The sequence below is a fragment of the Aspergillus uvarum genome, assembly GCF_003184745.1.
Source record: "Aspergillus uvarum CBS 121591 unplaced genomic scaffold BO82scaffold_82, whole genome shotgun sequence".
NCBI classification, from domain to species: Eukaryota; Fungi; Ascomycota; class Eurotiomycetes; order Eurotiales; family Aspergillaceae; genus Aspergillus; species Aspergillus uvarum.
The window spans coordinates 99,615-125,487 of record NW_020291379.1 but is presented as its reverse complement, the minus strand read 5'-3'; the positions used below and the strand labels follow the sequence as shown (position 1 = coordinate 125,487).

General features: G+C 55.4%; 11 protein-coding genes across 11 annotated transcripts; 4 read left to right on the top strand and 7 right to left on the bottom strand.

Annotated features, from left to right (window-relative positions):
- Positions 1-404: 404 nt before the first annotated feature.
- On the bottom strand, positions 405-1,721 carry BO82DRAFT_378721 (FAD-dependent oxidoreductase; the record flags this gene model as incomplete). The annotated part of the gene is made up of 2 exons (XM_025637643.1): positions 405-1,649; positions 1,704-1,721. The coding sequence occupies 2 exons, from the start codon at positions 1,719-1,721 to the stop codon at positions 405-407; spliced, it is 1,263 nt and encodes a 420-aa protein (XP_025486796.1).
- A 603-nt stretch (positions 1,722-2,324) lies between these two features.
- On the bottom strand, positions 2,325-3,095 carry BO82DRAFT_295807 (haloacid dehalogenase-like hydrolase; the record flags this gene model as incomplete). Its single annotated transcript, XM_025631881.1, has 2 exons — positions 2,325-2,445; positions 2,500-3,095. 2 exons carry the CDS (start codon positions 3,093-3,095, stop codon positions 2,325-2,327), a joined length of 717 nt encoding a protein of 238 aa, XP_025486795.1.
- A 403-nt stretch (positions 3,096-3,498) lies between these two features.
- BO82DRAFT_295843 (amino acid transporter) lies at positions 3,499-5,494 on the top strand (the record flags this gene model as incomplete). The annotated part of the gene is made up of 7 exons (XM_025631882.1): positions 3,499-3,686; positions 3,742-3,773; positions 3,828-3,867; positions 3,926-4,064; positions 4,117-4,935; positions 4,999-5,277; positions 5,333-5,494. 7 exons carry the CDS (start codon positions 3,499-3,501, stop codon positions 5,492-5,494), a joined length of 1,659 nt encoding a protein of 552 aa, XP_025486794.1.
- Positions 5,495-6,847: 1,353 nt separating this feature from the next.
- BO82DRAFT_369265 (putative stress response protein Nst1) lies at positions 6,848-10,687 on the top strand (the record flags this gene model as incomplete). Its single annotated transcript, XM_025637158.1, has 4 exons — positions 6,848-7,991; positions 8,060-9,949; positions 10,002-10,115; positions 10,170-10,687. 4 exons carry the CDS (start codon positions 6,848-6,850, stop codon positions 10,685-10,687), a joined length of 3,666 nt encoding a protein of 1,221 aa, XP_025486793.1.
- An 889-nt stretch (positions 10,688-11,576) lies between these two features.
- Positions 11,577-12,257, bottom strand: BO82DRAFT_203036 (uncharacterized protein). Its single transcript, XM_025630624.1, has one exon. It carries the CDS (start codon positions 11,967-11,969, stop codon positions 11,622-11,624), a length of 348 nt encoding a protein of 115 aa, XP_025486792.1. The 5' UTR covers positions 11,970-12,257; the 3' UTR covers positions 11,577-11,621.
- BO82DRAFT_359014 (vacuolar protein sorting-associated protein 35) lies at positions 11,826-15,343 on the bottom strand. Its single transcript, XM_025636455.1, has 4 exons — positions 14,931-15,343; positions 13,199-14,801; positions 12,597-13,145; positions 11,826-12,530 (listed from the first exon to the last, which is right to left on the bottom strand). The coding sequence occupies exons 1-4, from the start codon at positions 15,065-15,067 to the stop codon at positions 12,213-12,215; spliced, it is 2,607 nt and encodes an 868-aa protein (XP_025486791.1). The 5' UTR covers positions 15,068-15,343; the 3' UTR covers positions 11,826-12,212.
- A 213-nt stretch (positions 15,344-15,556) lies between these two features.
- Positions 15,557-16,950, bottom strand: BO82DRAFT_359013 (uncharacterized protein). The gene has a single exon (XM_025636454.1). The coding sequence runs from the start codon at positions 16,719-16,721 to the stop codon at positions 15,921-15,923; it is 801 nt and encodes a 266-aa protein (XP_025486790.1). The 5' UTR covers positions 16,722-16,950; the 3' UTR covers positions 15,557-15,920.
- Positions 16,951-18,370: 1,420 nt separating this feature from the next.
- Positions 18,371-20,769, bottom strand: BO82DRAFT_295886 (transcription factor TFIIIC subunit TFC6; the record flags this gene model as incomplete). The annotated part of the gene is made up of 2 exons (XM_025631884.1): positions 18,371-19,221; positions 19,281-20,769. 2 exons carry the CDS (start codon positions 20,767-20,769, stop codon positions 18,371-18,373), a joined length of 2,340 nt encoding a protein of 779 aa, XP_025486789.1.
- Positions 20,770-21,261: 492 nt separating this feature from the next.
- BO82DRAFT_359012 (uncharacterized protein) lies at positions 21,262-21,644 on the top strand. The gene has a single exon (XM_025636453.1). The coding sequence runs from the start codon at positions 21,301-21,303 to the stop codon at positions 21,538-21,540; it is 240 nt and encodes a 79-aa protein (XP_025486788.1). The 5' UTR covers positions 21,262-21,300; the 3' UTR covers positions 21,541-21,644.
- BO82DRAFT_346791 (uncharacterized protein) lies at positions 21,262-23,560 on the top strand (the record flags this gene model as incomplete). The annotated part of the gene is made up of 3 exons (XM_025633768.1): positions 21,262-21,643; positions 21,715-22,608; positions 22,994-23,560. Exons 1-3 carry the CDS (start codon positions 21,599-21,601, stop codon positions 23,558-23,560), a joined length of 1,506 nt encoding a protein of 501 aa, XP_025486787.1. The 5' UTR covers positions 21,262-21,598.
- Positions 23,561-24,276: 716 nt separating this feature from the next.
- Positions 24,277-25,109, bottom strand: BO82DRAFT_321538 (uncharacterized protein). The gene is made up of 2 exons (XM_025632738.1): positions 24,740-25,109; positions 24,277-24,656 (listed from the first exon to the last, which is right to left on the bottom strand). Exons 1-2 carry the CDS (start codon positions 24,939-24,941, stop codon positions 24,364-24,366), a joined length of 495 nt encoding a protein of 164 aa, XP_025486786.1. The 5' UTR covers positions 24,942-25,109; the 3' UTR covers positions 24,277-24,363.
- Positions 25,110-25,873: the final 764 nt, after the last annotated feature.

Sequence of the window (25,873 nt, the reverse complement as noted above, 5' to 3'; positions counted from 1 at the left end):
TGTGCATGCCTCCTTCCCTCGCCCATGAAGGTCAACTGCGGACCGTGACATTCTTGACCTGACTTGACATCTTGCGGCCCACAAAACCCGAATTTGGTGCCTGGCCTGTCAATTCATAGTTTCAGACTGTAACTGATTTACCTAATGGGCGCCGGAAAGGGCGGCGGGCTGGATGTTTCCATGGACACCGCAGCACCATCGCATCTTTCTCCTTACAAATCTCGGGACTTCCCAAGTTAATCAACTTATACGATATGCTTAAATCACTGGCCAACTAACAATCAACGCTGCTACCGACTCCAATGAGAAGAGAGATACCAAGCAAACCAAATCCCGCTAATTCCATGCCCATGACTCATTGGTTACCGATGAAAACACACCACTGCAAACCTACAACTACTCGCTCAGAGCTCCACCGCATCAACGTCGTAAACGAGGTGTTTCTGGCTCAAGCCCCACGACTCCAACCCCAGAATACGATACAGGCTCAAACTAGCCCACATAACGTTTTCTTTCAGCCACAACGCCCAAGGGTTCATGGCTCTCCGGCCTTGCCCATTTCTGGCCGCCAGTTGATAGATCTCGTTGACCCGCGGTCGACGGATTGCTTCGTATCGGGCAAACGCGTCGTCCAAGCTCCAGTCCTGCTCTCGCAGTACCCGTGAGAGCAAGAATACATCTTCCAATGCCATGGATACTCCTTGCCCTGCGTGAGGCTGCATTGCATGCGCTGCGTCCCCTAGCAGGATTGTCCGAGATGTATACCATTTCCCACCCAGCGGGAGTCGGAAGACTGGATAGAATCCGATAAACTTCATGCGGTCCACCAACTCAGCCAGGATCCCTCGCCATTCGCCTCGAGCTGGCTTCGACACTGCTCTGATTGTGGCCTTGAACATCTCCATCTCTTGTTGACGTCGCTCTTCCCACCCGTCCCGCTCGTTACCGGACTCAGAATATGGAATGGGCGTCTCCCGCGAGAACAGCCAGAAAAGCTGGTCCCCAGACGCACTACACGGAAATGTCGCCATAAACCCCACGGTGGTGGGAATGATGTTGGCCGACGTTTTAAGCTTCTCCGGTAGACCAGCCGTCGAGATAATCGAACCGCTACCCGCAATTCCGGAGTATTCGGGCTTCATGGGCGGGTCCACGTGCAACCGTCTCACGCTGGAATGGATGCCATCACATCCAATCAGTATGTCGGCTGTCTCGGTCGAGCCGTCGGAGAAGGTTACCGTCACGCTGGATGCATCCTCCGTGATCGAGGTCAGTCGTTTGTCGAAACGGACCGGAATCTGCTCCGCATGGACGCCGTCCAATAACACGCTCTGTAGGTCTCGCCGGAGAATGCGCAGATATCCAAAGCCGGTCCTTTCCGCCGCCCAGGCTGAGATATCAGTGCTACCGATGCTGCCGTTTTGCAGTGATTGCAGATGATATCTGTCAACGGAAGAGCCGCGGGCAAGGAGGGCGTCGTGCAGACCCAATCGATGAAGTAGACGCAAGCCGTTGGCAAATATGCCTATGGCCCCACCAATCGTAGTTGGCTCAGGTCGTAGCTCGTATACTGTAACATGGATTTTGTTCTCTCGATGCAATTTGAGTGCAGCAGCAAGGCCAGCCGGGCCCGCGCCGATGATTATGGCCTAGACAGATATATGTTAGTAGCACTCACTAACACCGTGTGGAGTATCACTCACCTTCTTGATTACAGGCATGATCATACGGTGATTTGTTTGGTATGTATCGAACGCAATCCAGGCGAGGTTGTTGTCTGATTTTATAGACAGGAGGGCGTAGTGCTCCGCGGGGGTCCCGCGGAGGGCGACGCCCTAAAGGGGTTAGCTCTTACAGTACCTACATTGCCAGTGTCCGGGGTGGGAAGCAAGCCTGGAGATCTTACCCGCAGTTCAATTCTTTACGCTTGAAGTACCGAGTGTACCAGTGCATGGATCTTTCTGCTGAACATGCTGACATGACTAAGATACAATGACATCTACATCATTTATGAGAGCCCCTGATTTACAAGTCATGTCGCTACGAGACAATGAATAGTGACCGAGGCTTCGCAACGGCCCATCTAGGAATAATCCCCGCAGATCTGTCCATAATAGCTAACTTCACGCTCGAACAAGCACTCCGGAACTGCTGTGGCTCCTTCGAAAACAACTCCAAGTATAGATAAGAACCTACTAGGTACTATTCTTATCTCTAACTGCTTGTACGGCTTGAGCGACTCTTAATTCGCCGAAACATGCAGCGTCTCCAACATGACTGACCCACCACGACACTGTTATCGTGAAATCAACAGCGTCCTCAAGTTACTGTGCTGCAATGATCTTATCAGCCATCTCGGGAAGCGTCTCTGCCATGACATCCATATCTCCAAACAACTCAGTGATCGGCTCCCTCTCCCAAATAGAACAATAAGCGGATTTGTAACTGGTAAGACGTGTTAGCAGCCTCAGCATCCAGCTGTGATGCTGCACCACTCACCCCGCACAGCGAGCCGCCGAAACGTCCCACATATGACCGGCAGCGAACCATGGCCGTCCATCCTGTGAGAGTTGCTCGAGGAGCGGCTGGTACGCTTGCAGATCAGGCTTTCCTATCCCCTGGGTATCGCAGGACAGCAGATTCTCTGCGGGCCATTCGAGACCGGCTTCTGCGAAGTAGCCCCCCACTCTCGCCAGGTCCCCAGCTGTGAAGGCCCATACCGTGTACCCGGCATCGCGCAGCTTGGTGATGCATTCTACTGCGCCCGGTCGCAATCCAAGTTTGGCATATCTTTCCATGATGAACTCGAGGTCCTTCTCCGTGGCGAAGCTTCGGGGCTCGGAGATGCCTGCCATGTGCAGCATGCGCCAGAACAGCAGCTCAAAGCAGGTCGCAAAGGGTTTATACTGGCCACTGATGCTAAGATAGGTGTATTCTCGCTCTGCCACTTCGATCCAGGTGTACCCCAGCAGCGTCGGCTTGATGCCCTCCGCTCGGAGTCGGTCGCCCATCTGCTCGTCGATCGCGTCGAATAGGACATCATAAGACACTAGAGTGCCCACGATGTCGAAGACCACGTTCTTGCTGGTAGACATAGTGATGCTTCTGGACCGGAGAATTATGTTTGTTGGTTGGGATGTAAGGTCTTTGGCTGGGATCAGATGAGTATTCATATATGCTCGAATGTGGTCGTGACTAGCCTTGGACTCCTCACCACCCCACTCTTGCTCTACTTGGCCTGACGCAACCAAGTGAGGAGAAGCCAGGATGTGAGATCCGAAGGCCTATGACTGGCTGTCTGCGCCGTGCATTGTAACTCAGCTATCGTCCCAGTCTTATCTTGTTGTATATGGCTTCACGCCGAATTGATTAGATATGGGTGCACAACGGCCAATGGTATCTCTACGGTGCTATCTACAGCAGGAGATATAAGATGTCGCAGGGCATTTAAAGTGACTCATTCTCATCAAACTGGCAGCAAACGAGACGCCAACAGCCATGACGACAGAAAAAACGGCCGCAGAACCACGCAATGTGGAGTTCACCGCTGATCTCGAGCAACGCGATGACTTTGAGAAAGGCACAACAGAGTTTCTGGGAGCCAACGAAGATGTCGGCTATCATCGATCGCTGGGCCGTCGCCAAATCATGATGATGACCTTCGGGGCAGGGATTGGGACTGGCTTGTATGCCCGATTTTCCTCCTATTGTTCTAAGAAAACAAGTCTCATAATGTGTCAGATGGGTCGGTACAGGCACAGCCCTCAAGTATGGTGAGATGGCCCCCAGCCCTGTGCACGACCTACGGACCTGACCATCAAATGTAGCGGGTCCGGGTGGTATTGCCATTGCCTATACTATTACTGCGTGAGTCCACAACAAACGATGCTGCCGCGTTCACGTCCAAACCACTCACCGCCAACAGGATGGTCGTTTACCTGCAGTACATCTCGGTTGGAGAGATGACAACATACAAGCCTGTCCATGGCGGATTTATCCGACAATGCATCGAGTACGTGGAGCCTGCGTTTGGATTTGCAGTGGGGATCAACTTCTGGTTTTCTGTAAGCCTTCAACACCATGGACATAACCATCGATACGCCTAACCATGAATAGTGGGTGATCTGTATCCCCGCTGAGATCACCGCGGCAGTGTCCGTGCTCGAGTTTTGGCCGCAGACCCAGGCCGTTCCCCTGGCAGCATACATCACGATTTTCCTGGTCGTTATTGCCTTGGCCAACTCATTCGGGGTTCGGCTCTACGGCCACGTCGAGTATATCATGTCGTTTGTCAAATGTCTAGCCATCGTGGTCATGATCTTCTTTATGATCATCATGACCTCCGGTGGGATTCCAGCCACGCATGGTGCGATTGAATTCCGCTACTGGCGGAGTCCCGGTGCTCTCAACAATGGGATCAAGGGGATTTCCAAGGCCTTTGTGCAAGCCCTCTTCAGCTTTGGCGGCGGAGAACATATCGCTGTTATTGCCGGCGAGGCACGGGACCCTCGCCGGACCATCAAGAAAACTGTCTATCCGGTCTTTTGGCGCATGTTCGCCTTCTTCGTCGTCAACATCTGGCTCATGGGCATGTGCGTGCCGTACAATGACGAGGACCTGGTCAACGGCAGCGGCACACTCGGAAGTCCCTTTGTTATTGCCATCGAGCGTGCAGGTGTGATGTGGCTGGCTCATATCATCAACGGCTTCATCTTTCTGACGGTGATCAGCTGTGGGATCACCAGCACGTATATCGCCAGCCGAAGTCTGACAGCTTTGTCGGACATGAAGATCATCCATGGCGTGTTTGGACGGAAAGACTCTGCCGGGCGACCATATGTATCACTGGCCCTCAGCACCGCCCTCGGAGGAGGCTTGGCCTACCTGAACTGCAATGATACGGGTGCTGTGGTATACAGTTGGTTTTCATCATTGGTGCGAAACCTGCATGGCCATGAACGTGCTTGTTTTCGACTTCTTTGAACTAACATCGTCCAGGTGTCAGTCTCAACCCTGTTCCAATGGTCCAGCATCTTCATCTCGCACATCCAATTCCGACGAGGCCTCGCGGCGCAGGGCATCAGCACCCAGTCGCTACCCTTCCGAGCGCCCGCAGCCCCCTACCTGCAGTACTTCGCGCTGGTGATTGTTCTCTTCATTGCAGGTTGCGAGTTCTATCTGGCCTGCTTCCCCTTTGGTGAGAAGGGATCCGCCAAGTCCTGGTTTTCCACGTACATTGCTGCGCCGTTGTTCTTTATGGACTATTTCGGTTACAAGGTAGGCCATCCCAGCCGACCGCCAGCCATACAATGTGGTTGTTAATCCTTCCTAGATTTACTTTCGTTCAAAGCTTGTCCAGCCGACTGAGATGGACTTCACGGCGGCTCGGGCTTTCGATGAAGAAGACCGGGCTAGGGCTGCGGTGGGGTATGAGCGGGATCATCATGAAGACACAGGGATGATGCAGCAGATCAAGAACTTGGTCTTTGGTTAGCTTGCTTTCCACTGAAAGTTTTCTGACTGCAGGGAACTTTGAATAATTGTACGTGTTAGATAACATATTGCGTGTTAGTGTGAGCCAAATGTAGATGGCACATCGGATGAATGAATGAAAGCATTTGAACCACTCTGTCCTACTGTGAGTCAATTGAAGTAAAGTTGGCAAATCTACCATCCCAAAGGCAGGGGAACTGCGAGCTAGGTTGAGATGCTGCATGGTCAGCCCACGCCGAGGGAGGAAAGGGGTGTATGGCAGCCTGTTCATGTGCCTTGAATGACAGAACCACTCCAGCAGCACCAGCCCCTCTCTTTCTCGGCATGTTTCCCGCGAATACACGCCGAGCTAGTAGTCGCCTAAGCAAGGTGCTAAGACCGGATCTGCTGGCGGGCGTAAGATTCAGGCGGTCTGTGGGGTGGGCAGAAGTTGTGAGACCAGATAGAGCGAGCCCGCTTGGGGGAAATCGCAGGTTCGCCTGGGTCAGTCTAGAATAGAAAGCAGGATGATTTGATGTTGGAAGTAGGTTGTTCAAACGTTCTATGTAGGGAGGAGAAGAGTCAGGCTGCCAGGCGGCGAGGCAGCGAGACTCGCTTGCGGCGGCTAATCCAGTTGCGGCGAGTCGGCGAGCGGCAGGGCAGCCATCCAGAGGCCAACGTTTGTTCCGGGACCACATCAATCAATTCAATCTTGCGCGTATCGCCGATGTGCCCTCACTCCTCCTACGCTACCACGCTACTCCTCCTCCATGACTACCTTATTACTTCTCCTCTCTTTGACGTACTGACGTACTTTCGTACTTTCCGCCTGCTGATCCCCGCTTTCGCTCCTGTCTGTTTCAATCGCCTATATCGCGACCGCCGGTGCGCGCTTCCTTCCCCTCCCAGTTGACGACTCCTCGTGCGGCCCGGGTCCTTTCCACCTTTCCACCCCTCTCCGCCCTGGCTCCCCGTTTGTCGTTGTCCGTTGTCCGACCCTACCCAATTCCAATTCTCCAACCCATTCACCTTGCGCGCCTCTTCTCTCCACATCCCAACTGTCGCGTCCATCAACACACTCCTCCCCAACCGGGCTCTACTCCATTCTCTGCCTTACTATAACCTTCTTTCTCTCGTCAACTATCGCCCGACGACTTTCCGGTGAGCTTCGTGTGCTCCCTTCCTCTTTCTCCGTTTCCTGCCTTCCTGCGCTGGCGGACCCTTTCGCTGACTTTTCACCCCCCGCCTCCGGGAATCGTCGAAACAGCATGGTGACTAGCTAGGGAAACCATTCCAAACCCTGAATCTACGCCTCCTCTCCTCCCTCACTGTGCCCCGTCGGCGTCAGAGCACAACCTAAGCAACCCACCTCACCATGGCACCGCCGCAACCGCTTCGATCGAGTTCCGGTCCCACTATGTCCGAGTCGGCATCCACGACCACCTCTGCACACGCCGCGAATGGCGAAGCCCATGCGCCCTCCGACCCTCGTCAACTCTCCCCCTCAGACTTGAAGCCCGTGTCAGTAAATCGCAAAAAGCAGAAACGCAGGCAGAAGCAGGCAGCCCGACTTGCCGCGGAGCGTCAGCTTGGCAACGAACACGGCTCCGCGCAGGACGGATCCAGCCCGACCAACCCAGATGGCCAGCTGTCCGATGAACATGAGATCGACGAACCGGCTCCGAACGGCGACGTCTACCACGAGGACGACGAGTACGACCAACAACACGACCGGGCGCAGTCGCATTCTCTTGGAAACTCGGTGAACGGACAAGATGGCGACGGTCAGCAGCCCGCGGCGGCGGCGGCAACAGCAACCCGGAAGTCGAAGAAGAAGAAAGGCAAGAAAAGCCGGGCGGGCTCGCAGGCGCATGGCGACGAAAGTTCCACCCCGCTGTCGACCCCATCGATCTCCCTTTCGCATCCTCTCCCTCCGCCGCTACCCCCGCACCTCGGATCGCACAACATCCTGAAGTCAACCAAAGACCGCAGTATCTGGAACACCTCCACGCAGGAAGAACGCGAGAACATAAAGACCTTCTGGCTGGAGTTGGGCGAGGAGGAACGGCGACAGCTGGTCAAGGTGGAGAAGGACGCGGTGCTGAAGAAGATGAAGGAGCAGCAGAAACACTCGTGCAGCTGCACGGTGTGCGGCAGAAAACGGACGGCCATTGAAGAGGAGTTGGAAGTGCTCTACGACGCTTACTACGAGGAGCTGGAACAGTACGCCAACAACAACCAAGGGTCGTTCGAAAAGGGCGGCCCAATGATCCCGCCCCCTCGGCTATACCACTCTCCTTTACGGTCGCCCGGTCAACATACGCGCACTCAAGGCCAATACCACCCTTCCCGGGGCCGGATCCATGAGCTACCGGAGGATGACGAAGATTTGGAAGAGGAGGAGTACGACGAGGATGACGAGGACGAGGAACCGTACAGCGATGACGAATACGAAGACGAAGAAACCCGTGCGGCTCGCGCGGATTTTTTCGCCTTTGGGAATAGTCTGACTGTTAAAGGTAAGGACAACCACGAGCGCTTGGCATCTGTTTGGGTTGTCGCTGATTTGATTGCGATCCTTTTCTAGACGGAATCCTTACGGTTGCAGACGATCTGCTGAAGAACGATGGGAAGCATTTCATTGACATGATGGAACAACTGGCCGAGCGTCGAATGCAGCGGGAAGAGGACACACAGTATGGCATCGCGGCAGCACATCAAACCCTCCATAGCGGTCACAATCACGGGCCCCTGGATGATGAAGACTATGACGACGAAGAGGATGAAGATTACGATAGTCAAGAAGAGGAAGATTACGAGGAAGATGAAATGGTCTGCTCCGGGCATTGGCTGGGTATTGATGCCGTAAAAGCTGACAGTTGCCTGCAGGATGCGATGACGGAAGAGCAACGCATGGAGGAGGGCCGGCGAATGTTCCAGATATTTGCCGCGCGCATGTTCGAGCAGCGCGTGCTGACGGCCTACCGGGAAAAGGTCGCGGAACAGCGTCAGCAGAAACTGATTGAGGAGCTGATGGAGGAGGAATCGCGGAATGAGCAACGAAACGCCAAGAAGGCTCGCGAGGCAGAGAAGCGCAAGGAGAGGAAGCGGCTGCAGAAGCTGGCCAAGGAGGAGGAAAAGGCACGCAGAGAGGCCGAGAAGGCTGCGGAGGAGGCGGCTGCCAAGGCGGAGCAGGAGAAGAAGCTCGAGGAACAGCGAAAGAAACGTGAGGAGCAACGGAAGAAGCGCGAGGCGGAGCGGAAGGCCCAGGAAGCGGAACGTGCCCGCAAAGAGGCCGAAAAGCAACGACGACTGCGCGAGGAACGTGAACGACAAGCTGAGGCGGAACGCAAGCAGCGGGAGCAGAAGGAGCAAGAGAAGAAACGGCGCGAGGAAGCACGGCAAAAGGAACGCGAGGAGCGCGAACTGCGGGAGAAGCTAGTCAAGGAGGAACGAGAGCGCAAGGTTCGGGAGGAGCAACTTCGGAACGTCGCAGCCAGCGACGCCCAGCACGCCAAACGCACCTCGCACCCCGGGCTGATGCCTCTCTCTGCAAACGTGAACCACTCTCAAGGTCTGGGTCCGGGTCCGTACCAGTCGCCGCACTTCTCAACGACTGCCCCAGTAGTCCCCCAGGCGCCTACTCCTTCAAGGCCCCGGCAAACGTCCCAGCAGGGCTCCCACAGCTCGTCGCCTCGGTCCCAGCCGGCTAGCACCGAACCATCACAGGTCTCCATTTCCCCTCGTTCGATGGCACCGTCTCAGTCGTCCGGAGCCTCGAGCGTTACGTCCAAGCAAGGCCATGGACCGCAGCCTATGCTTCATCATCCTCAACCGTCCACCCCCTTGTCACCTCTAGGATCTTTAGGTCGATCCCATCCGCCCGGGTTCTCGCCGTCCCATCCGCCCGGCTTGGGTCTGGTTTCTAGAGCTCCTATCGGCCATGAGTTACCTACCTATCCGCCGCACTCAGGACCGCTTCTCAATCAGCTGCGAGGATTCCCTGCGCCCAATGGAATCCCGATTCCTATTGGGATGAATGGCTCTCGCCCTATCCCCCCTGGACGAGGATTCCCACTCGATCCCGGGCACGGACTGCCATTCCATAGTCCACAGCCCATGGCTAGTGCATTCTCTGGGCAGGCGAGTGGACTGTCGCATGCTCACTCCCGACAGCCTTCCAGCTCGTTCGAGCGATCACCTCTTGAAGCGCATGCCCAACCGTCTCCTATCACCCGCCCCAGCCCGATCAAACGCCCTTCCAGCACGCAACAAGACCCGAACAACTCCCGTCGCAGTCAGCATGATGTGGACGATCTGAGTGCGCAGCTCGGCAGCAGTGCGCTCCTGGACGATACGGACATTCCGTTCGCGTCGCACCTGTCCCAGTCACTTCCAGGGGCAACACTTCCGGGTTCCCTGCCCGGGCCAACTCGAGCTAGCTTTGCGGCCCCGTCGCTGTTCCCAGACCCTCTTAGTACGTATTCTAGTGGGTTGATGTAATTCGCATATGCTAATTGTTGCCACAGTTGCCAAGCACAGTGCTTTCCCGGTCAGCCCTAGCCTCGGGGGTACGTGGGGGTCACAAATACCTTTTGGCACCTCGCCCTTCCCCGGGGGTCCAACATGGGGAACTGGACCTGGTATGTTTCGAAGAATGTGTGCGTGTCGTGAGTGTATGCTGACATGATTGCTAGGGAGTGGATGGTCGAGTAACGCGTTCGGGCCCGCCGTGCATCATCGCGCGCACACCTCTCGACCCGTGACGATCCGACTGCTGGTCATTCAAGCCTGCAAACAGCTCAACATGATGAGTCCCTCCAAGGGCGCAGGCGGCTACCACGACGTGAACGTCGTTCTGCGGCAAGTGGAGCAGCTTCAATCCCCGACCGAGACCGCGATCTCGTTGAAGGAGATCCTCGACATCTGCGACACGGAAGGCAACACGCAAAACGGCGGCGGGTCGTTCTCGATCAAGAGCGACGAGACGGGGGAGTATGTCAAATTCGAACCGGACACCAACAGTGCCGCCTCAGGCCACAGGGGTAGCATTGTCCCCGGCGAGATCGGCAGTCCCATCCCCAGCAGTAGTGTCCCGGCCGCAGCATTCAGTGGGACGGGGACGGGGCCGGGCACCGGGATTGGGATTGGGACGAATAACCCTCCCTCAGTGCTACGGCAATATACCTCCCCTCCGACCGGGACCGGGTTCTAGGCGTTTTGTGTTTTCTGTTCGGGACTTTCTTGTCGTGCTGTATGTTTGTGGGCAAGACAAGACGAAAGGCGTTTTTGTTGTGTGTGTGTATGTGTGTGTGTGTGTGTTTTCGAACATGTCCGATACTCCGTACTGTACCTCATTTGCATCATCCATCCTCATGACTTGTTCACTGGATCACGTAAAGCGTCGTGTGTTTCAAACCTGTCATGATTTTTTTTTTTCTGTGGTTCCAAACCTTCTTCTGTCTTACTTTATCCAGACACACACACTTTACCTGGTTCTTCGTCACGGTGGACTAAATCCCTTCCCATCAAACCCAACCCTGTGCCGTGCCATTGTCTTATCAGATGAGATCATATCACATCCTCTCTCTCCCTCTTCCTCTCCCTCTTCCTCTCCCTCTCCCTCTCCCTCTTCCGGTCCCATTCCCATTGCGGCTCCCGTCCAATGGGACGTGACAAACCAAACCCCCCCAAACCATTAATGACCCATTAATGAATAAACCTCTTGTCCGAGTGCGATTGGAAATCCGATCTGATTTTAAGACCTTGATCCTGTATGTGTCTGTGTGTGCTGTATGTATGGGGATGGGATTGGGCTTTTGTGTGTGGTTGGTTGGTTGTATGCTGAGCAGGCGTGGGATACGGTGGGTGAGATGCGGCTGTGCCGTGTATGCTGCGCCGTGTAGTATACTGCATGCATACTGGGAGGTGAGGTTCTGTGCTGTGGGGGCTGTGGTATGGGATGCATTTGGGGAATTCAGTCCAGCTTGCTTGCTTGCTTGCTTGTTTGCTTGCTTCCTGGCCTATTTTGTTTGGATTGCGGGGTAGTTGTTTGGGGGATTGAGGGGAGGTATGTCTTATATAGGTCTGTAGGAAGGTTGGTCTGTAGGTTGGTCTGTAGGTTGACCTGTAGGAAGGTAGCTAGCTAGCTAGCTAACGATGGGTAGCCTTCCGCTATGGGTGGACAATAGAGGTGTCAGTTTCGAGGGATAGATCCATACGCCGTGCCTGGTCCCCTGACTCCCTTCGCTACCTGTCAAGCGAGGTAAGAGATAGGAGGTAGGATGTCCCCTGCTAGTTGATTCTCGGCGGCTTCTAGGATGGAGATCGAGAGAAGATATATGTAGCACAGTGCAGGACAAAGATGATGGATTTGTAGGAGAGTACATTCCCAGCACCAGGGTAATCGATTCTGTTCTGGTCGTTGATGATGTTGACATGGACATGACGGTAATGATACACGCAATCGAAGAAGAGCCCCCCGTGGTCTCAACCATAAAACCAATTCAAATTACGAAACCGGGAATCTCCCAGGCGATAGAGAATCTTGTAGACGAAGAAAGTAGACACAGGATGCTAAGAAGAAGAAAAAAAAAAAGAAAAAAGAAAAAAAAGGTTCGAGTAAGATAGGATTGTATCACCGAAAAAAAAAGTCGGTGGTTTAAAGTTGAATCAAGGCTTTGAATCAGAATAAAATATGCGCGTCTCTCATTCATACAGGTCATCACTGTCTGTCCGCCCTACTGCCTTGGTTCCGTGACTACGCCCTCGTAATCCCGCGAACGGATGTATTCCAATGTGCGTTGGAAGTGGCGCTTGGGGCCCTCGAGGCTGGGGTTGGGCTCGTCCTTGTCGGTCTGGAGGTTGGAGTGGATGAGCTCGATCAGACCGTTCAGGTACTTGGTCGTCACGGTTTCGTTCTGCTGGTCGAAATAGTACACGTAACGGTTCAGGATCTCGACGAAGAGTTCCACGGACACGGCCGTGTCCATGCAGGCGTCGGCGACGCGAAGGGCCCGTTGCAGGCATTCGAGGACGCGCTTGCCGTCGCGGTAGAGCTGTATTACTCTCAGTTAGTTGGTTCGATAATGAAATGGAACAGGAGTCAGCGCAGGCAAACGTACGTTCTTCGGGTCCTCCTCGCCGCGTTGCGGGTTCTCCACCACCCACCAGAGGTGGCTGGCCAAATATACCGCGCGACACTGATCGGGCTTCTTGAGCAGCTTGCTGCCGTGGAGCGCCGCCTTGGTGATGAGCGTGTCGTAGTTCTCCTTCGAGAATCCCCGCGTGCCGTGCAGCGCACCGGCAATGATGCAGACGGCCTGGAACTGAGCGCGGGAGTCGCTGATGGAGTCCTCGTAGATCGTGAACGCCTGGGCAAAGAACTCGTAGCTGAACTCCTCGAAGCCCGTCTGGTCGGCCACCTCACCGCACATCACAAACAGCCGCAGCGCGAGGTCGGCGCATCCGGGGTTCACGCGTTGGTAGAGGTTGTTGACGCACTGGTGCATGAAGCGGTAGAGCGCCGAAGACTGCGACTGCCAGTTGTCATCGTAGTGCTCGCGAGCCTTGAGTTTACGCGCTAGGCGTATCGAAGAGGTGATAAGAGCCGGTGTGGTGTAGCGGATGCGCTCGTTGCCGTCGAGGTAAGCTTTTCGGGTCGCTTGAAGCAGCTGCAAGATGCATTAGGGCACTGTTAGGAGAAGAGAGGAAACGAGGGACAAACCTTCAGCTGCGTGTCGTTGTCGTCTGCCTTGATCAGATGTACCAATCTCGCAAGCCACCCTTGCTCCTCGATGGTCTCCTCCGTCTCACCTCGTCGCTGAGACCCAGGGTAGCCCATGGACTGCTGGGTCCCCTCCTTGATCAAGACTCGTAAGGCCTGCAGAACACGGTCGAGGTTCTCTGTGGTGGTAATCGAGGTTCCGTTCTTGAGGAGGCTGCGAGCGATCTCACCCGCGACCGATCGCCGCGTGGGGTAAGACTGGATGGTCAGAAGTGGGATGTAATGAGGCAAGGCCAAGGCCGTGAAGATCGAAACGTAAGAGCGGAGAGGGGCGGTGAGAAGTTGCAGGAGATTTTGTTGCGTAGGAGCGGAGTGCAGGTCGGCGTGGTCGGTATAAGCGGCGGTTTCTTTCGTCGCGAAGTCAAGGATCTGGTCGACGTATTCCAAGTGGTCGGGGTAGGTGTTGAGCGCGAGGTTGGCTAGCGAAAGAAGCAGCGCCATGGTGTCTTGGATAGGGAGGCCGCGGCTCTTGATCAAGTTGACCACTTGATCATAGAAAATGGCATACAGCTTGACATCGGCAGGGATGGCCTCCGGTGCCTTTGCATCGCCATTAGCTGGTTTCTGCTCTCCTTCCTCCGCCGTTTCGCTGTCCTTCTTGGTCTGCTCGACACCATTCTCCTGGGCTGCATCTGCGTCGGTCGCCGGCTCCTCCGCCTTCGTCTCTTTCTCTTCGGACACCTTGAGATTCTCGAGCAACTTGGTAACAGCCTCTTCCTCCTTCAACTTCCGTGCCTCCGGGTCCGCAGAAGCCTCTCTCTCGCGGGCAGCATAACTCGACAGACGGTCCATCAAACCGATCACGATCTTCTTCAAGTCCACATGCGGGTTGAGCCGCGAGATTGCCGAGAGCAAGAGGTCCAAGGTGTGCAGATGGAACTCGTCCGGGAAGACCTTGGTGATCACTTCCAGCAGATACTCCTGCGCCAAGACATCCCGACACTGCACGACCTGTTCCAGCAGTGCCTGCAGGATCCCGGACTTGTAGCCCTCGAGATCGACCAGCTGACTGAGGCGCACCACGTTGCTGCCGACCAGCAGCTCCAGCTCGCGGCGCTCCTGCATGCGCTTCTCGCGCTCGCGGGACGGGCCCTGGTGCTGCAGCCGCACCCACAGCTTGTTCATCTCCACGAAGTTGGTCAGGACGAAGTTGATCGAGTCCTGCAGGTTACCCTCGGGCCCGTCGCCGGTACTCGTTGGCAGGTGGTCCCGCGCCTGGCCGGACAGGTAGTACCGCAGGAACAGGCCGCGGATGGGGTGCTGCACGCCGCGGCTCATCTCCATCATGTCCTTCATGATCTCCTTGACGGGGGCGTCCTCCACGGACATGTACACCGTCCCGACGGTGATCATGAGATAGAGGCGTGGGATGATGTTGCCGGCGTATTGAACGAGCTCGTACAGGTCGGCCAGGTGGTTGACCGGATGGTTCTCTTTCAGGTATACGGAGAGGTGTCGCAGGGCGTCGAAGACCGCCATATATAACTCGTAGTATTGCTTGGGGCCTAGACTAGGGGTGCGGAGCTCGGAAACTAATGTCGACCTTGTAGAGGAAAAAAAAAAGATTAGAAATGAGGTCGCTGGTTGTCTTCTTGTGTGTGCTGCGCTGTGCTTTGGTTTTCGCATGTCCAATTGGTGTTCCCATTGCTGCCTGGGGAGGAGGGGAGCTCACCCGCATTTCAGCGCATCCATTAATTTGCCGGGGGTCTCTAGACATTTCCGCATCATCTGCGACTGTTGACGCACCACGCCCAATGCCTCCTCGAGGAGACGAGTCTGGTCTTCGGGGGGTGCTACCGGGGTAGCCATGTTTGTTGTTCTGTGTGGATGGGGGAGGCGTGAGGGAAGGAGGGGGGAGAGTCGAGTTGATCTTCAGACAGTCGGAGCGGTAAACACCTGGCCGGAAAGGGGGAGGGGAGGGCCGGAGCAAGGGTTTCAATGTCGGAGATAGTGGGTTCGTTAGATGCGCGAAGGTGAGTACACGAGATTAGACGGCTCCTGGTCGATAGACAGAAGAATCGAGGGTGGATATGAGCCAAAAGCCGAGGGAGGTGAATGCGAATGCGGACATGCGATCAGGACTGGACTGGGAGACTGTCCGGGACAGTAAGTCAGTAAATGAATGGGCTGGGCTCGGGTTATGTAAACGAACCCGCCCGGCGGGATCGTACGTCACGGGGGCACGAGGCAAGCTAACCGCTCTGGGCTTATCATTACTATCATTAATCCGATCAATGCACTCTTCTACTCAATCTAGGCAATGATCATGAAGAGACCAAGTCCATTCTATTGACCCCAATGGAACTCAAACTATCTATCTACCAGCGCATGAATGTACTGCTCCACCCCACATCTAAAAAAATGCATGTGACAGAAAGAACTAAGTACAGTACAGTAGTAATTATCAAGTCCCCGCCAAAACACATACCCATAAAACCATAACAGCCGCAACGCCCCAGATATGCCAATCCTTATAAAGAACGATCGTTATGCCAGTCATGACACATAAAACCCGGGACCATATACCCATAAATTCAAAAAGAACGCTAGCTTGCCGTGTACCGTGTATCGTAGTGATCGCATTGGATCGCACCAGTCGTGAAAAAAAACCATATACTTATTGAGAGAAAGAGCCAAGAAGGAGAGGCATCTCTCAAAGGACTCAGTAGTCACCCGCAGTCACATTCCGAGCGTGCAGAGAGGTGCCGTTCACGCTTCGGGCGAAGGGCTTGGTAGCAGCCTCGGTGGTGTTGAGTGCGCGCTTGGTAGCATCGGACTGCTCCGCGGTGTTGTTGAAGTTCTGAGGGGTGTGCTTGGCGTCGGTGGTGAGTGCACGCCGCGCGAAGGCGGCCGCATGCTCAGGAGCAATATCAACGCGGGCCGGCTGGGTCTCATTGGCGCTGCTGCCGGTGTGCTTGGTGGCTGCTTCGGTGCCGGTGAGTGCGCGCTGGGTCAGAGCCTTGGCGGACATGTCTTCGTCCTTGTGCTCGGCGTGATGGTCTTGCTCATGCTCGGTCCCGTTGTGCTTACCCAAGGAACGGGGCACCGTGTCGTTGCTGCGCTTAGCCACTGTGGTGGAATCCTGGCTGGCAGGGATTTCGGTGAGGGTGGTGTTGGCGTGCTCATGGCGACGGTGGTTGTGCTCTGTGCTGTTGAGTGCCCGCGCCGCAAACTGTGGCCCCGGGTGGGGGATGCCTGTCACCCGAGGACCGACGCTCCAGGAGGAGAAAGGGAAAGGCTCCATTGCTGGTGTGGAGGAAGGATAATCAGTGACGGTCACCGTCACTGGCGGCGAGGGCGTGGCAGTGATTGTCTCGACGGTGGGAGCGGCAGTGCCGGCGACGTCGACAACCTTGTAGGGCAGTTCATTCCTGCGAGCAATGGTTTCGTTTGCTTGGGAATGGAAGACCGGGACTGACTGAGCAGTGAGGGAGAAAGCGAGAAGCAAAGCGGCAGTATACATGTTGGTGTGATGTAGAGGTTTGATGTTGGCTATGGTTGAGGAAATTGAATAGAGGGAGCAAGAGGCACAAAGACGTTTCTGCTTTAGATATCAAAGACCTTGAATGTCTTACACTGGGATCTCAATGACTTGGAATAGAAGAGAGCTAGAAGCCAAAGCTCGAGGGAACCGATTCATTTATCACTTGAATGGAAGCCGTAGAAACACACCCCGATCCACCAGGGCCCAGGAACTGCAGTTGGTAGCCTAAACAACATAGAGAAAATAGAAGAAAAACAAAAGCAAAAAAAAAAAAAAGAAAAAAAAGAAGAAGATCCACCTGGACCCAGAGAATTAGATCTTTATTCCATCATAGACGGCACGCGGGGCCCAGTGGGCGGGAGATTAAAGTGCAGGCTGGCGCATCCTCGTTGCTGTCAAAGGAGGCTGGGAAGTGGGAAATGGAGCCCTCATTGCCAGCCCCGTGGGTTTTGGGCGATTGGCAATTGACCCTGCACCACGTTTAATTCTAGTACGAGTCAGATGAATCTTGGCAGGACACATGCAATTCCAGAGGTCTCTCAGAGTAGTTTTGGCTACACTACAGCCCGAGTTGAACAATTCGATATGCTGGATGCTGGATGCTGGATGCTGGATGCTGTATAGAAAGTGAAGAGCGTTTTTGATGTGGCTGGGGAGTGGGCACGGGCGGCTGTGGCAGATGACGTTGTTATTCGACAGTTGGCGGGCGGTGGGCCGAGGATCTGCCGCGCTCCAGAACGGTTGATCACTTTGTTCACCACCTACATACTGCAGTACGAGCAACAACTCACAGTTACACAATGTTGATCATAGTCCAGATTCCCTCATACCACTATCACCGCCTCTATCGCTCACCCTCTCCTCTACTATGCCGTCTCTCCAGTATCTTCTCTTCTGTAGATCTCATCTCCTACGTCATGAGAAATGAGTACTTCGCTTCTCGGGGTGCGGATCAACCGGGTGATGCGATTGTGTGTTGATATTCTATTCTTGATAGAGGCGGTGTCTTGATCAACACTCTCATCCATCAGGATGTTCCAATCATAACACGGACCCTGACCCACGCATGGCCAGGGACGCCATGCACAGTATACAGAAAGGTTGTCTACCGTACATAGTACATCGGCTACTATGTGATCCTCGTCCAAGGGCACATACCCGCACAAGTAGACGAGCAAATTAGCTTGGTTGAGTGGGTCTGGTGGAAGTACAGCTGTACTCTTGAGGTAGGGCCTTGGTGTAGAGTGTTGTTCTGTTGTTCCATTTATAGCCTGTACCTATCTTGCGTAATATGCAGTTTAGCTCTGCGGGCATGGATTAACATTTGTGGCCATGGTGGCTCAAGCCGTGACGGTAATGGATGCGCGACTCGTCGACCCGCCTGTGGATAGCGGTAGGCGAAGAGTTAACTCCCATGCAAGATTCCGTGTCGTTTGCATGCACGCCCGACATGTGCAGAGCTCGGCTCAGCAGGGTCTACGTAATGCGACCGTCCGGATGAACTGTCCCCACGAGGCGGTGTCCTCCTCGGATCCGAGTGCGGCTCCTCGTCGGTTGACGAAAACCCCTTTTGCGAAAGCCCTTTGCGAAAGGGATGAACTGACTCTCGTGGTGAATTCAAACTCCCTTCAAGACAGAATTAGGTCCTCGACGCGGACCAAGCCACATCCCAAGCCCGCGGCGGCCCATCCGGCACACGCTTGGTTGGGGTTCCACGAAAGCGCGGTAACATGCGTTTCCTCCTCGTAGATCGTGATCATCGCCATCCCGTTGACCAGCTTGCGATCCCCGATCAGGTTGCGCAGCAGGCTGACACTCTCGGCGCGGTATCCGTCGTAGAAGCGACTGACTCCCGTGCCAGTGTCGTGCGGGCCACGCACCCATTCATGCTGGAACCAGTTCTGTTGCCATTGTTTCTCCTTGGAATGCAGCACCCGCCGAAGCGGGTTGGTGGCTTGCACCGTGCCGCCCACGCAGCCAAACAGTACGCTGGGATGCCAGTAGCTGCACGGCGCCAGCGCCGAGATGGGGCTTGGCAGCCGGGCGACTGCGGTCGAGGTGTAGAACCGCCGCACGGCGAGAAGACGGGCGAAATCGTTCTCGTCGCTGGAGAGGAACGACTGCAGCGGCGGGCAGTACGAGAGATGCGTCGAGCCCACCCGCATACGATTCGTATACACCTGGTCCTTGGGCGGGTCGACGACCGACGTAAGCCTGGTGTCGCCGTCCATGGACGTGGTGGCTATCAGATGGGGATACGTCGGGTAGGCTGATGAGATGTTGAGGACCCAGGTGGAGTGGAGTGCTTGGTAAAAGTAAGGGGCGGGACTCGATGACGAGTTCAGAGACGGCGCGATACTCCAGATCGCGACATAGCCGTTGGCACAGCCGACGGCGATATCGCTTGGCGAGAGCCATGTCACACATGTACATACAGTCGATGGCGGCTTCGCCTCGAAGATCGTGGACTGTACCTGGTCTAGGAGGGGGGAGTCAGTATACCGACAACCACCAAAATGATAAGAGCAAAGAACCCACAGAATTCAGCTTTCTTGGTATCCCGGCCGACTTTCACGTCGATGACCCGCACATAACCATCGGTCCAGATGCCCGCCAGAAGCCCCAGGCTCTCGCGCTCGTCCTCGCCGTCTTCGCCTCGAGGACTGCGCGGCATAGGACACCAGGCCAAGCGCCGCAAATCGCCCCAATCCGTACACAGGGCCAAGCGCAAATGTGGCCGGAAGCCTAGATCGATCTTCCGCGCCAGCGTCTCTGATTCTTGCGCCTTGAACGCCCAGATCTGCAGAGCGCAGGGATAGGGCGCCGAGGGTCTGAACGCCGGGGCGGCCTGATCCTTCAGCGGATCGGGAACCTTGGCCTTCTGGTCCGGCAGAATCGGGGCCACGACGGCCAGATACTGCGTCCGCCCCGACTGATTCGGCGCCCAGGCCAGACATTGCACTTTGCTCCCGAAGTTCAGAAGCCATCCCTCGCGGACCTTGTTCCGACCGGACCCAGCCTTGGCTTTACTGGCCCACGCCTCGCCAAAATCGAGCACCGCATGCTGGCCCAGCGTGAACTCCTTCTGATCATCCACCGGCCCGAGGAGAACGGTATGATCCCCGCGCGACCGAGCCAGATACTTCCGGCGCGCGGCCGCCTCCCCGATCTTGGCCAGGCGCTGCCGCTGCCGGAACCGCTCGCGGACCCCGTCGCGATAGTACCAGTCCCAGCCGCGGACGCTCTCCAACCTGAGGTCCTCGGGCTCGACCCCAAACGTCAACCCATACCCGTAGTCGGCGCCCTCCAGCGCCCTCTCCAGCGCCTCGCGCGTCGGAAACGTCGAATCCACCCCGCCACCCCACCGCTCGCGCGCGTAGATCATCGCCAACAGATCGCGGTTGTCCGTCCCGAACATGACCCGCAGATGGACCGCCTTGCCCACATGTTCAAGGGGGTTAAACGAGCCGCGCGAATGCGTCGCATCGCCAGTCAGCAGCAGACTGCCATCCGGATGCCGTCGCTTCGGTGTTCTGGAGTTTGCGGCGGCAGCAGGAGTAGCGAACCCGGCACCACCACCACCGACTTTGCGTGGCTTCCGCCGAAAAGGAGTACCAGTATTCCTTGCAGCACCAACACCTCCTCCAGCTTCGCTGCCATCCTCCTCGTCCTCCTCGACCGCGTCCTCCGCCTCTTCTTCATCCTGAAACTCGTCGTCGTCGTCGTCGTCGTCGTCATTGTCCTCAAAGGTCCCGGCATCCGGCATCTCAAAGTCCTCATCGGAGGATTTATCGTTCACGGCCGCGAACGCGCGTGTACCTTTTGCTTTGCCCTTGTTCTTGTTCTTGCTCCTCTGCTTCTGCGATGCCGCTGCTACCGAGGCGTCGTCATCGTCATGATCATGTTGGTCCTCTTCCCGGTCGTTGTCGTTGTCGTCGTCGTCGCTAACGCCGGCGGCCACGAATGGGTCCTCTATATATTTAGTTCTGACACCGGAGGTGCGATTGGACCGGCGCGCACGGGTCATTATTCTGTGTGTGATGAGGGGGTCGAGTCGAGTTGAATGAAGTAGGTAGGTAGGTAGCTCGGTAGGCAGGTAGGCAGGTAGGTAGTAGCAATGGTAACTCTGCGAGGATTTAATTGTAAGGTCAGGTCAGATCTTCTGAAAGTCCTTTCAGTCGGGTCGTCGCATTGCGGATCCCCGGGCCAAGTCACGGCTAAGTGGGATTTTGCTGTGCCTGGGATGGTCGCCAAGTATGTTATAGCAGTCGGTAAATCATTGCTGGGGGGGTATGTTTCATGATTCGGGGTTCATCAGTTGAAGTGAACGTGAGCTTGTTTTTTTGGGCAGTAGACGAGAAAATATGCGCCGGATGAATCGAGCTCGGCGCGGCGAGCAATGCTGGTTACCCGATTGGGTTAGAGGGCTTGGCGGGGGTTAGCTTGAATATGAGTAGGAGTTGGGGTATCATTCAACATACGTTCTCAGTATAAATTGGGGATATGAGATTTCAGGCATGAGAATTGTCATATGATAAAGGCAGAAATGTAATGAGAGATGTACTGTACCCCGCTATTGCCCGGTCCGTCAACAATTACTGGCTCTACGCCAATGCACTGGATCGCAATCCGAACTGACAGCTCCGACCTTCCACCCGAATCGGGGCTGGAACCCCGCCCTGGCCCTGGCCCTGGCCCTGGCCCTGGCCCAGTGACCGCATCACCACCGGCTCGTCCTCCGTCGATAACGATAAGTTCTCCAACTACTCGTAAGCTCCCCCGTGCGAACCCGTCCTAACCACCAAACAACCCTACAATTCACCGGCCATCAACCAGGCAACGCACACACAATCACGATGTCTTCCCCAAACCACTCACCCCCCGGCATCCTCCACGAATACGTACGTCCACCCTAACCTCTCAACCCCTCCCCCAAAACCTCCCAACCTAACACCGCATGCACCACACAAAGGCCCCCCACCTCGTCGCTTTCGAATTCACCACCCCCACCAACGACCCCAAACCCAACACCCTCCTCTTCATCGGTGGCCTCACCGACGGCCTGCACACGGTGCCCTACGTGCGCACCCTCGCGCAGGCCCTGCCACCAAAAAGCACCTGGAGCGTCTTCAACCTCCTCCTCAGCAGCTCCTACAGCGGCTTCGGCACGGGCGGCCTGGACACGGACGTAGCCGAGATCGCCCAGTGCATCGAGTTCATCCGCACGCGGCTGCCGCACAAGGCCGCCGGCAAGATCGTCCTCATGGGCCACTCGACGGGCAGCCAGGACGTCCTGCACTACCTGCACTCGCAACCTCCAAATCGGCCGGTGGTCGATGGGGCGATCATGCAGGCGCCCGTCTCGGATCGCGAGGCGCTGCTGGTCAAGATCCAGGACGCTGATACCTTTAAGCAGAATGAAGTGCGGGGCGCCTACGAGCAACTCGTGCAGATGGCGCGCTCCGGGCCCGCCACCTTCCTCCTGCCCATGGACCTGCTCGCCCGCGTGGGCCTCCCCGAGAATACGCCGGTCACGGCGCAGCGGTTCTGGAGCTTGGCGAGTCCCGACAGTCCCCAGCGGCCGAGCGCGGATGATCTGTTCAGTTCGGATCTGGGGGATGAGAGTCTCGCGGCGACGTTTGGAAAGGTGGCGGAGAGGGGTCTTCTGAAAGGGAGGTTGATGGTTCTGTTCTCCGGGGCGGACGAGTATCTGCCACCCTGGGTGGATATCCCGGGGTTGATGGGGAGGTGGAGGCAGGCCGTGAATGTTGGGGGCCAAGATCTCTGGGATGATGAGGGGAGTGCAGCCATTGAGGGGGCGAGTCATAATGTGAGTGACGTTGGGCAGGAGGAGCTGGTGCTTCGGGTCAGTCGGTTCTTGGAGAGAATTGAGAAGCAAACCTAGACGCTGTAGAGAGTTATCTGCACCGAGATCTTTCATTCGGCCAAGAGCCAAGGAGGGGAGGAGAAGTTCTAAAAATGTACATACTAGAAGAGGGCAAGAACAACAATGGGGATCTTCACGACAAGAAAAGACAACGGAGGGTATAGTTAGATGGTAGATGGTAAAACAAGTCAAAGTCAATAGCAGCAACCCCCAAAAACAGATTCGGTTCAGAAACAAAGCCCCCACCCTCTCAAAACCGAACAATCCCCCCAAGAAAAGTCCATTTTGTGTGACCTCTGTTCTAAACCTTCAACCACAGAGTCATCACCCCCTTCAAATACTCGACAATTTCATGTCCGCCCAGCTTACTCTCGCCGAACAACCGATCCACGAAGGTGATGGGACACTCGGCGACCTTGAACCCCATGGCCTTGGCGCGGACCATCATCTCCATCTGGAAGCTGTACCCCTTGGACTGGGTGCTGTGGATGACCTTCTCGAGCACGCTCTTCTTGTACAGCCGGAAGGAGCCGGTCAGGTCGCTGACGCCGGGCATGAGCATGACGTCGGCGATGAGGTTGGCCGTGCGCGAGGTGAACTTGCGGAACAGGTCCCAGCCGTAGACGCCGCCGCGGATGTCGCCGCGGGCGGCGTAGCGCGTGCCCGTGACGATATCCGCGTCCGTCTCGCGCTGGATGTCGATCATCGTCGGGATGAACTTCGGGTGGTGGCTGAAGTCCGCGTCCATGATAATCACGTAGTTGCCCGTGCAGAACTGCAAGCCGTGGATGTACGCCGTCCCCAGCCCCAGCTTGCCCGCCCGCGGCTTCAGGATGATGTGCTCCGCGCCCCAGTGCTGCTGCAGCTGCTTGGCCACCTCCAGGGTGCCGTCCGGCGAGCCGTCGTCCACGATGATGACTTCCCAGTCTAGCTTGCTGTTTTTTTTTGGGTCGGGTGGTCAGTTTCGTTTTCGGAGGGATGGGGGGAAAGCAGGATGCGGGAGTGGGAAAGGGAGGTAGGTCGGGGAGAAGAGGGGGGTGGTTTGAGCGAGGTGAAGAAACTCCCCTCAATTTGAGATAACAATGGGAGAAGATGACCAAAGAGAAACTGGGGATTTAAACGCACTTCTCGCGAAACATCCGCTCTAACAACCAACAGATGATGGGGAGGTTCTTCCGCTCATTGTAGGTCGGCAGAATGACCGAGTACTTGTTCGTCGAGGCACCCATGGTTCTGTTTTGTCAATGTTGCCAGTGATTAATCCGCGAATTCGTCAAGGGATTGGATCCGTGCTCCAAGACACAAAGAATAGATAAGATCAGGAGGTAAAAAAAGGAGTGAAGGTCAGCAAAGTGCTGGGGAGAAGGAGAGGAAGAGTGAAAGAGTGAAAGCGCGCGGCGCGGGCTGGACTTGGCGACGAGGACGGACGGACTGACTGGTGCGGGAGATCCGCATTCGCATCCATTCAACGTGGCCAGTCCAGGAGTTGGACTGACGACTGTCCAGTTGTTTCACCTCGGTTCAACTGGCTCACTTACCTTGCCGGTCCTGCGCTGGTCGTTGTTTTACATGACTAGTACGGGGCAACTTAAAGCTGCATACCACTTCATCCCGCAATCGATTATTCCGTACGTTGAAGAAGCAAAAAAGAAGGCAACATCTTGAATTATTTAGGGTACATAAAAAATACATGGCCAATTCGTCTCTCAATGCGCTATGACCCTCAACCTTGACTTATTTCTCCACCTGGTTATACGCGTGATCGTATCGTTGGTCCATCTCCCTGTTATGTTTCTTGACATCTTCCGATGCATTGTCTCCCACTGTTCCATCGACATCGGCATTGGGCGAGTTCTCGCCGTCGGTAATAGTCGGTCTGGCCTTGTTGGATGGTGTAGTCTTGCTGTGGCTCTTGTTTTCGACGCCCGTGCCAGTGCCGTGACCAGTATCCTTGCTGCCACTGTTGCTGCTGCTGCCGGACTGCTGGGACTTCTTCGACGAGCCACCAACGTCTGGGGCGGGAGGGCCTATTGTGACGAAGGCATTAGTTCATTCTATCTCATCAAAGTGCTTTTTTTTTTTCATGATCTTTCAAGGTGAAGCTACTCACCCGGATGTTCGAGGTCTCGGGTAGGCTCGTTGCGGGAGGAATTGGGCTGTTCAGCCTTGGTCTCGCCCTCGCCGCCGTAGGAACTATGAGCGTAGCCGCGCCAGGGCTGGATGGGCTGGGAAGTAAGACGCGATGCTGGTCGGATCAAGGGAGAATAGCTCGCACGAAGCGATAGTCTGCTGCTGCGAAGTATGGAAGCCATGATGCTGGTGTGAGGTGAGAAAACTGGTGACAATCAGGCAAACGTAATAGCGATAGGTGATGTACAGTACAGAATTGCGGTCGTTCAGATATAGATGGAAATTTTAATTAACAGCAATATCTCAGGGACTGCGCTCTTTATTTAGTACTCATTGCAAATGGCTTAGTCGCCCCCGGATGATCAAGTGGTGATCGACTTCGAAGGGGAGGGGGGTTGCAGACGATGACGTTTGCATCCGGTCATCTTTCCAAACCCCAACCATTGCGCAACCACTGTCGCATCGCCCCTGGCTAGTTCGGGTACGTAAGGGCGCAAAAGAATTATGAATGTGAGGTATAACAGCTTGTAGCATAGTCCACGACAAGATTGTTTCGGCTTCGCAGCCCGTGTAAAGCAAACAGTAGATTCAGACCATATTACCAGAACATGTCGAAATGCCAACCAAATTCTCAACGAAAACATACCCATCCTTGAGGCAGGGTCAGAGTAGAAAAACAATGATGAAGAGGATATCCGGTTCCTGGACATACGCAGGCCTTATGAACAGAGATTGAACGGAGTCTCCTGGCCGCCTCATAGCTGTCCTTCCTTGCACCGTTTGACCCCCTTTCCAATATAAACGCCCAAAAAAAAGCCTTCAGAACTATCCATAGCGATGCAGAAGCGGACGACGATTTGTCGGCCGCATTAAAATGAAACAAACAACCACCGGGACAAATAAGACCCAGTTGGAATACATAATATGCACGCCATAAGAGAACAAACTGTATCGGAACATCCTTCATGCCCAAGGTGAAAAAGAGGTGGGTTAACCTTGAGACTAATCAAACATTCGTATGCACGTTAAGAGCTGGATGGAAGCGGCTCCCTCAGTTTTAGTAACGCCAACGCCTTCGGTTCCGCAGATAAACAAGAGCTTCGTTATAGGCTGG